Genomic DNA, 10,815 nt, shown 5'->3' on the forward strand with positions numbered 1-10,815 from the left:
CATTCTATGGTTTGGACAAATGTATAGTGACTTGTGCCCATCCTTATGGCATCATATAGAGAATTTTCACTGCCCTGAAAATCCTTTGTACTCCACCAATTCATCTTTCCCCCCACCCCAGCCTCTGGCAATTGTTGATCTTTTTACTGTTGCTATAGTTCTGCCTTTTCCAGAATGTCACATAGAATCATGCAATATGTAGACTTTTCAGATTGGGCTTCTTCTACTTAGTAATATGTATTTAAGGTTCCTACATGTCTTTTCATGACTTGAAAACTCATTTTTTAGTGATGAGTAATCTTCCATTGTCTAGATGTGCCACAGCTTATTTAGCTATTCACCTACTGAGGGACATCTCGGTTGCTACCAAGTTTTGAAAAGTATGGCTACGGATGCTATAAACATCTGTGTGCAAGTTTTTTGTGTCAACATAAATTTTCACCTCCTTTGGGTAAATACCAAGGAGTCTGATTCCTGGGTCATATGGTAAGAATATGTTTAGTTTTGAAAGAAACTGTCAAACTGTCTTCCAAAGTGGCTGTTTGTATTCCCACCAGCAATGATTGAGAGTTCCTATTGCTCCACATCATTGCCAGTATTTGGTTGTTAGCATTCCAGATTTTGGCGATTCCACTAATGTATAGTGGTATCTCATTTTTGTTTAAATTTGCACTTCCCTGATGACATATGTTGCAGAGCATCTTTTCATAAGCTTATTTCCCATCTGTATATTTTCTTCGGTGAGGTGTCTATCAAGGTCTGTAGCACATTTTAAAATTGGGTTGTTTTCTTATTGTTGCATTTGAAGGGTTCTTTGTATATTTTGGATAACGATCCTTTATCAGCCCTTTGCCAATATTTTCTCTTGGTCTGTGTCTTGTCTTCTCATTTTCTTGGCAGAATGGAAGTTTTAATTTTAATGAAATCTAGCTCATCAATTATGTCTTCCATGGATGGTGTCTTCGGTTTTGTATCTCAAAAGTCATCACCATACCCAAGATTATCTAGGTATTCTACTATGTTATCTTCTAGGAGTTTTACGCTTTTGCATTTTACCTTAGGTCTGTGATCCATTTTGAGTTAATTTTTATGAAGGGTATAAGATATGTGTCTAGATTCATTTTTTGGCTCGTGGATATTCAGTTGTTCTAGCACCATTTGTTGAAAAGACTATCTTTGTTCCATTGTATTGCTTTTGCTCTTTTGTCAAAGATCGAGTGACTATAATTATGTGGGTCTATTTCTGGGTTCTCTATTCCATCCCGCTGATCTATTTGTATAGTCTTTCACCAATACCACACGGCCCTGATTACTGTAGCTTTATAGTAGGTATCAAAGTTGGGTAGTGTCAGTCTTTCAACTTTGTTCTTGTCCTTCAATATTGTGTTGGCTATTCTGAGTCTTTTGTCTCTTCATATAAACTTCAGAATCATTTTGTCAGTATCTACAAAAGAACTGGCTGGAATTTTGACAGGGGTTGCCCTTAATCTATAGATTGGGTTGGGAAGAACTGATATCTTGACAATATTGAGTCTTCTTATCCACAAACATGGAATATCTCTGCATTTATTTAGTTATTTGATTTCATTCATCAGAGTTTTATAGTTTTCCTTATATAGATCTTGTACATATTTTGTTAAATCTATACCTAAATATTTCATTTTTTTGATCTTAATGTGAATGGTATTGTGTCTTTAATTTCAAATTTCACTTGTTGCTAGTATATAGCTAAGTGATTCACTTTTGTAATATTAACCCTGTATCCTGCAACCTCACTATAATTGCTTATTTGTAGCAGTGGTATAATTTTTAATGTTTTGGAATTTGGTGAGATTTTTCTTTGTGGATTAATATGAGGTAAATTTTTGTAAATGTAATGGCTTTGGGGAAATTGGATTATTTTTGGGTAAAATATTTATATGTATGTATACATTTACACATATACATTTGTTTAAACATGTATACATATATGTACATATGCCTATAGATCAAGCTTGTTAATCAAATGATTCCTCAGATATTTCATGTCCTTCATCTTTTCAATTGATATAAATCATTATTTCCATAGAATCACAGCTCTTAGAACTGTAAGGGACCTCAAAATAATTAGATCCAGATGAGCAGAGTATTGTTATGCCCATGTTATAGTTGACACACTGGAGGTACAGTAAGATGAGGTGATTTTCCCAAGGAAGCACAGCTAATGAATAACAAAATGAGGATTAGAGCCCAGGCCTTTGGAGTGAGACTATAAACAGGATGCATGTCAGGGCGGGTGTCCATTATCCTTCCTGTCTGAAGCCAAACCACATTAATAATATAGATCAATGCTATATTCATGAACTGTTGTTACTAATTAGAATGTTGACTGCATATCCAGTAAGATGCTTGTTTATGTCTATTAGAGAAGTGGAAGGTGAAATCTTCAAGTTGGAGATGCTACTTGAAGATGTTAAAGAGAAAATTAATAAGGGCAAATGTACTTCAGCCGTCTCTCTTCCTGTGAGTTCTCCAATCATCTCGGATGACTTGGCATCCATATCCTCTCCACCCTCAAATGAGGTAATACGGCAACCTACAGCCTAATTTCATGCCAGGAAAAATGTTTTTTATGCATTTATAGAATCCTAATTCATGAAATCATGAATTCTATTTTAATATTTCATGCAAATTTAACTTTCCAAAGTCCCATGAATCATATTATTTAAAATGGAATGAGCTTTTAAAAATTAGAAGCTATTTTAATGTTGGTTTTTGAAAGATCTTATTAGTTTAAGATGTAACAATGCAGTTTAAAGTGATGAACCACTGAAAAGCTATTTCTTCTGGATGAAGGGCAACATTTTTGTGGATTGTGCCTGGAAGAAATAATTTCTCTGAATAGTTTTATATTCCCTCTTCTACATAAAGAATAACACAATCAGTGGGAAGAACTATTTCCCATGGGTCCACTTCTGCATTTTCCTCCTCTCAAGTTAAATTCTTTTGGATTGTCTACATAGGCAAGATTAGGAATTCAAATCAATCACCACTGTCTTTCTACACTTTTTGTTTTTGTAGTTTCAACTATCAGAACATTTCAGACTAAATTAAAATTCTGAGAAACTGAATCATCTGGATAATTGCCTTAAAGTGACTCTTTTGTTTCAGACCGTACTTGAAGTCACGGCCTGTGGCTGACACTCAAAATCTGACTAGGTTTTTGTCACAATTAAACACAAGATGTTGAAGGTTATATAAATGCTAGCCCTGCCAAAAAAGTGTGTTTGCTCCTTCAAAACACTTAACCTTTCCAGCAAAATTTCATTCATGGCCCAGCTTCCAAGTTAGGCCATTTATATAACTTTGACACACAGTCCCCCACCCCAGGCAGAATTCTTTGCTCAGACCTCTGTGTCCCCACAGGACTGTGTCTCACTTGTCCCTGTGCCTTTGTACCTATCTTTGTATCCCAGACATCTGACTGAGCTCCTGATACAGCGTGAATATTCAATGTAGTAACCTCTGAGCCCTTGTGAATGTAACAGTTTCAGTGCTTCCCAAGCTGTGAACCAGAATTAGCTTCCTGGTGGTGTGAGGGAGCCCAGGGAGTGAGCCTAGCCTTCCACCCAGCAGCTCCCTCAGATCAGGGTTTGCTTTTCTTTACTGGGTCCCAAGTTTACCAGCAACTATTGCGAAATAATAAGACCTCTAGAATTTTGTGATAAGTGGCCCTGAAAAGAGAGTCTACTGCTAGGATCATTCATTCATTCAACAAATATTGCCAAATGCTAGGCACTTTTCTATGTATTGGAGTATAACATGAACAAAGCAGACAAATCACCTGCCCTCAAGATGCTTACATATCTCTAAGGGATACATACAATGAACAAATAAAATTAATGTATAATGACAGAATGTTAAAGGTGCAATGCTCTTAAAATAATACATTCCTGTGACTCTGGGGCTGAACTGCCTGGGTCTGAGCACTGGCTCTGTTGCTCAGCAGCTTTGTGACCTTGGGCAAGTTACGTAACCTCGCTGCGCCTCAGTTTACTCTGTAAAATAAATAATAATATCTGCCTAAGCTTCCAACTCCTCTACTGTTAAAAATCTTTGCAAACTGTAAAGCCCTGAGCCAACAGAATTATTATTGTTTACTTCTCATTATAATTTTGCCATTATCATTTTAGACCTGCGGATTTTTAATCCCAGCACTTACAATTAATTTGTAATGAAATAATCTCAAGTGTGGTCCCCAGACCAAGAGCATTGACATCACCTGGCAGCTTGTTAGAAACTGTTATGAGGTTGTTATGGTGTTAAGTGAGTTAATATGGGTAAAGTGCTTGAAATGGGGCCTGGCTCATAGTTAAGCACACTAGCTGGGTGTTAGCTTTTGTGATTATTCAGTAATGGCATATGACCAAAAGTCACTCACTGTGGGAGGGCCGAGTCACTCAGGAGACATGGTCAGGGAAGGTAAGATTTGAACTGAGTTGGAGGGAGGGGTAAGAAGGAGGAAGGTAGGTGGAGAGTTGGGGAAATAGAGCTACCCTATGACCCAGCAATTGCACTACTGGGCATTTACCCCCAAAACACAGATGTAGTGAAAAGAAGGGCCATATGCACCCCAATGTTCATAGCAGTAACGTCCACAATAGCCAAACTGTGGAAAGAACTGAGATGCCCTTCAACAGATGAATGGATCAAGAAGATGTGGTCCATATACACAATGGAATATTACTCCGCCATCAGAAAGGATGAATACCAACTTTTACATCAACATGGTTGGGACTGGAGGAGATTATGCTAAGTGAAATACGTCAAGCAGAGAAAGTCAATTATCATATGGTTTCACTTTTTTGTGGAACATAAGGAATAGCTTGGAGGACATTAGGAGAAGGAAGGGAAAAATGAAGGGGGGGAAATCGGAGGGAGAGATGATCCATGAGAGACGATGGACTCTGAGAAAGAATCTGAGGGTTTTAGAGGGGAGGCGGGTGGGGGAATGGGCTAGCCTGGTGATGGGTATTAAGGAGGGCACGTACGCATGGAGCTCTGGGTCTTATATGAAAACAATGAATCATGGATCACTACATCAAAAACTAATGATGTACTGTATGGTGACTAACATAACATAATAAAATAAAATTTAAAAGAAAAAAAAAAGGAACTCCAGGCAGGATCTGATGGTGCCTTAGGGGTGCGGTGGGGATGATGAACTGATTTGAGTCTCCCCGTGTAACTGCAGTTCTAAAGGCAGTCCCTCTGTGCTGCTCCGTGGATTCCTACGGAACACCAGGACATCCTTTGGGGCAGTGACAGGCCCCTTCCTCCACAGCTATCGCTCCTGAGGGAGGGCCTGACAACTTCTGAGAAGAGAAAGGGAGAGTGGCCACAAGATGTCCCCACCCCACTCTACCGCAGGTTGCTCCTTTCCATCGTGCCAGGAAGGCTGCAGTCAAATTCCCGATGACCCTTAGCCAAAGAATCCCCCAAAGTGGGGCTCCCACAGAGCTCAAGAACTGATTCTAAACTCAAACTGCCTAAAAGAACAAAAAAAAAAACAACAACAAACAAAATACCAAAACCCAAAAAACAACAATAACACAGACTAACCAGATCAAATGGCCATGAGGTTGTCCTCTGATCCCAGGGTCATGTCCAGCAGCCCATCCCTGCTCGGTTCAGTTCATTCTGTTGGATCTCTGACCATAACCAGTGTTGCTGAGTGTGGCTCTGAACCTGGCATCATCGTGATCACCTGGCTCTGAGATTAACTAACACCTTGGATGTCAGTGCTGTCGACAGCTGCTGGTGTTGCTAATGTTTCCCACTCTCAGCGCTCGGGAGACACTTGCCTGGGGTACCTGTTCTAGATCAGGGCTTCTCCAGCCACAGTGCACCTAGGAATCCTGTGCAAATCTTTCTGCACACAGGCTTCGATTCGGTGGGTCTGAAGTAAGCCTGCAGTTCTGCATTTCTAACAAGCTCCCAGGTGATGCCAGTGCTGTTGGTCTGGGGACCACACCTTGAGATTATTTCATTACGAACGAGCTGGAAGTACTGCGATTAAAAACCCCTGGTCTAAGGGGGGGAGTGGGAGAGATGGGGTGGCTGGGTGGTGGACATGGGGGAGGGTGTGTGCTGTGAATTGTGTGGGACTGACGAGTCACAGACCTGTACCCCTGAAACAAATAATACATTATATGTTCATTAAACAAATGAAAAAAAAAAACCCTTGGTCTAAAAGGATAGTGACAAAATTATAATGTTGGTTCAGAGCTCACAGTTTGCAAAGACTTGGCAGAAGAACAGTTGCAAGCTTAGGAAGGTGAGGACAAACATCAGGGGATACTGGATCCCAGGCCTCCCAGTTCAGGTGGAGGGCACCTGCCTACATTCTGCTCATGTAAATCTGCTTTATATGTGAAATGCAGGGTACCCCTGTACCCCTAAAAGTGAGAAGTGATCAAAGAAAATACAGGGGCAAAGCCTTTTTTAAATTATAAAAACAATTTATGCTTACCGCAAAACAAATAAGATAGAAAAAAGTATAAAGAACGTTTCACAGAAAAATCATAGCTAATGTGTTAGTGTGAATCTGTCCAGTCTTTTTTCTTCTCCGCAGACACATACACATTTTTGCAAAACTGGGATCATGCTATATATATTGTTTTATGATGCTTTTTCTCTTTTAACATTCTATCGTGGGCATTTCAACAATCATGTAGAATAAACCTATGGCTTCATTTTTAAGGACTGCATTGTATTTCCTTATACCAATTCATTTAACCAATCCCTTGTTGATGGACATTTGGTTTGTTCCGGTTCTTTGATATTACAAACACTGCTTTGGTAATCATTTCATATGCAAGCTTTGGGCCATACTCGATTATTTCCTTAGACTAAAAACCTAGCAGTGCCGTTAACGGTTCAAAAGGCACAGAATGAAAATTCTGATAAACTGGCCCTTAGCAAGGTGGTGTCATGCCCCAGCTGTGCATCAGAAAGGAGCTGTGTCCCTACCCTACCCCCAAGCCCACTCTGGGGATTTTTTTTTTTCTTTCCAAGCTTTGCCAAAGTGATAAGTGAAACTGGTATCTCATTGTTTTCATCTGTATTTCTTGGACTGTTTGTGAAATTTAACTCATTTTCATATGTTCCTCGGCCATTGCCACCTCCTCTTTGACAACATCAACATTTTAACTAATATTTGCAAAACCGAAACTGAAGCCACTTTTTTTTTAAAGGCAGACAAGTTGGAAAATACTAAGAACAAATAACGTTCCACATTGAGATTTGTATTATACAAAGGGCTCTGACAGGTGCACAAAGGAGCAGGAAAATTGTGGTTAAGAACACAAGCAGAAGGGGAAAGTTTCAAATCCCAGTTCTGCCACTTACTCTCTGTGACCTTGCCAAGTTGCTGAAATTCTCTGAGCCTCAGGATGCCAGGAGGGCGAGAAGGAACCAAGCAGGTTGTATGAGGAGGACCTGGCACAATGAGCAGGCCACAAACGGTTGTTTTTGTTAGTAAGGAAACACCGAAAATCTCCAAAAAAGTAACGGACAAAGGAGATGAACTAAAAGTCACAAGTAGGAAACACAGCCAATAAATAAGCACATGGAGAAATGTTTATCTCCTTTAATAACAGAGGCAACTAATACAAGGTGCCACTGCCCCGCTTTTTAAATGAACAAAAATATTTCCAAGGATAATACCTGATGCAGAGGAAGGTGGGGTCAAACTGAGCTGCCCACATTGTTGGTGGCTGTGTCATCCTTACAACGTCTGTGGAAAGCAATTTGGCAACAGGTATCATCGCGCAAACATGTTCACGACCTTTGACCTAGACATTTCCTAAGGAAGTAATTCAAAATATGGAAAAACCTATCTGTACAAGGATGCTTGTGCCAGCATTGTTTATAATGGGGAGAAGAGCACGTGTTCTGTTTACAGAAAGGGTAAAAACCGTAGTAAAAAATACACTCTGGGTGGTGTCAGGCGTTTCCGTGAAGTCGTGTAATTTTTCTGTGTTAAAAAGGGACATATAAACAGTAATTTCAGCCTCTAAATAGTCCTAAAGCCTGTTTTAATTCATAGTTGAATGCATTTCTTTGGAAAAGCTTGCAGAGCTCTACGAAGAGTGGTCAGATTGATGGATTTAAAAATTATCTTCCTAAATCTGTTCATCCTCCGGTGGAGCCTGGGGAAATTTGAAACTAAGGAAAGAAAAAAGGGGGAAAGTATTCTCTCATCTGTAAACTAGATGTTTAAATGTTTGGAGGAGGAGAGAGGCCAAGCCAGTATTGAAACCTTCTCTCTTTAAGCCCCAAGCCATTATAGCACAGACCCCACCGAGCAAGAAATCAGAGCAAAGGAGTCCCGGAGAGGTGAGTTCAGCTGCCTCTGTGCGTGAGCGGCGGCGGGATGAGTCACTTCCTCACTCACAGCGACATCTGTGTGTGCTTTGTGGTGCAGGAGAACCCCATCAACACCCCGGGAAGGCAGGACCACGCAGAGACGACCAGTCCAAGCTGTGACTTTTGCCATGGGGTCCTTGAACGGTGAGGGCTTCTTGCTGCTAAACCCCAGGGCAGGTGGGAATCGGTGCGGGGATAATAGCTCCGGTGAGAGTGGGTGAACAGGTGCCAGAAGCCACTGGCCAAGTTACAGATCGCAGATCGCAGGCTGGGCATGCCCCGCCTCCCTCCCGATTCACAAATCCCTCTCACGGTGGCTCTTGAGTGGGGTGAGCATCAGAGTCATCGGGAAGATTGTTAAATAATGCACATGCCTCACCCTCACCTACTGTGTCAGCCTCACTGGGGCTGGAGCCCTGGTAGGAATACTTCTTTTAAATCAGCTCAAGTGATTCTCAGAAGTTCCCTTGGTTAAGAATCATGGCTACAGCCCACGAAGGGTGGTTTGTCCTGTAGGCTCTGTCAGAACATTACCCAGACGGGAGATGATTGTGCACCATTCATAGAGCAGCTTCTTGTGATGAGTGAAAATCTGCCCCTTCCCTCCCTCTGTCCCCAGTCCCACTGGAAATAAACCCAATCCCACCTCTTGGGGTTCACTTCTCCCCATTCTTGGTCAAGAAATCTTCCAGAGGTTAAGAAGCTGTCAACTGTGCCAAAGAAGCATCGATGTAAAATCCTAAGGAGATATCCTTAATGTTCTTGAAATTTTCTTTGGATCAACTGTTAGCCCATGTGGATTCAGAATCACTTATTTGAAGCTTCTATTAGTGAGAGGCGCTACCTCCATGCTCAGGAGGCACCGTGGATGCAGGCCAAAGCTGGGCTAATTTACCTTGGAAAGGTCAAGAGTCAAGGAGGGAGGAGCTGTGTAGCAACCATTATTACGTGTCCATAATGGGCTCTAATAGAAGCAGGTGACAAAGATGAACCATGAGAGACGATGGACTCTGAGAAACAAACTGAGGGTTCTAGAGGGGAGGGGCGTGGGGGGATGGGTTAGCCTGGTGATGGGTATTAAAGAGGGCACGTTCTGCATGGAGCACTGGGTGTTATACGCAAACAATGAATCATGGAACACTACATCACAAACTAATGATGTAATGTATGGTGATTAACATAACAATAAAAAATTTAAAGAAAAAAAAAGAAGCAGGTGACAAGATCTGAAGCTCCAAAGGATTCCATCACGGGAATGGGCGCTTGCCCTAAGTGTTCTAGTGAGTGTCCGCCCCCTAAAAAGTGCATGATGTTTGTGCTAAAAATGACCATGCGTCATCTGGTGTGGACCATTACTTTAAACCAACATGCCAGTCATTGGCTTTGACTCTCCTTTAAATATAAGGGGCAGTAATGATGCCTACTCCCTGAGTCACCCCAGGCCCACTATTTTTATTTATTGAATGAAACCTCGGTTTTGGAATTTTTTTAATTGTATTAAGTATAATAAAAATAGCTTGACATTTAAAAAACATTTTGATTAAGCATTCGAGGTATTAAATGCTTCTCTTCCAAATCCCTAGTCTAGACCCTACAGAGACTCTTAAGTATCAAGTCAGGGACTGATGTTCCAGACTAAATTTTCTCTTTTATGACGGACAAGAGGGAAGGAAAAGCACAGCCAAGTGTGAAATCAGATCTAACAATGAATGTACCCCTGGGGTGTGAAGTAGAGATACACATGATTTAGAAATTGAAATCTTGGTAAACTACATAATACCTGAGGGATTAATTGAACAAAGGGCTACATATACTCTTTACTCTTCTAGAAGATTAGATATCTCTCAGATGGGACATGTGCTTTATGAAGTTTGCTGATGTTTGAGGGATATTTATATATATGCAGATAAATGATATATATGCTACAGATAAAATGCATATTCCTTTGTGCTACGTCTGGTGCAGGATTTTGTACGCTCTAGCTACTTTGTCTTCTTGGAAAACTGTCTTCTCAAGTAGAATTGCCCTTAGCTTTTATGTCTGGCAAGAAGATTTTAGTGCACAAAGAAGTTTAAAAGAGGCAGAAAAAGAAAGTCATGTGTGGGACTGAACTCCCTTGAAAGAGATCCAAGTTTTCCACTTTGGAGAGCAGATGTTCAAATGCCCCAAAGGCGGAAGGAGGAGACAGAAAATGAGGTGTGAGAAAATATGTGAGTCAGGAGGAAAGCATGTTTTTCCAAGCGGGGATGGGGGGGGTGGGGGTGGGGAGGGCCCAGCTTCTCAGCCCCCAGCCCCACCAACTCCAAGCACAGCGCCTGTCTCCACGGCAGCCAGCAGGCCTGGGCAGGGTTGGGGGGGTGCTGCATTCAGCAAGCAATGTCTGGAGCTCGTCCCCGCTTCCCCCAC

At 41.3% G+C, this 10,815-nt stretch overlaps 1 protein-coding gene across 7 annotated transcripts in view; it reads left to right on the top strand.

Moving 5' to 3' along the window:
* The window catches only part of AKNAD1 (AKNA domain containing 1), a 61,214-nt gene that overhangs the window by 39,811 nt on the left and 10,588 nt on the right, over positions 1 to 10,815 (top strand). For 6 of the 7 annotated variants that reach the window (XM_025872326.2, XM_025872327.2, XM_025872325.2 and 3 more), the window contains 3 exons: positions 2,406 to 2,562; positions 8,317 to 8,379; positions 8,468 to 8,553. In XM_025872326.2, the coding sequence (XP_025728111.1) occupies positions 2,406 to 2,562; positions 8,317 to 8,379; positions 8,468 to 8,553 (306 nt within the window). The remainder of the gene's footprint in view (positions 1 to 2,405; positions 2,563 to 8,316; positions 8,380 to 8,467; positions 8,554 to 10,815) is intronic. The other variant, XM_025872330.2, reaches the window with a different exon arrangement.

The sequence above is a fragment of the Callorhinus ursinus genome, unplaced genomic scaffold (assembly GCF_003265705.2).
Source record: "Callorhinus ursinus isolate GAN/ISIS: 27379988/994484 unplaced genomic scaffold, GSC_fseal_2.0 scaffold9, whole genome shotgun sequence".
NCBI lineage: Eukaryota > Metazoa > Chordata > Mammalia > Carnivora > Otariidae > Callorhinus > Callorhinus ursinus.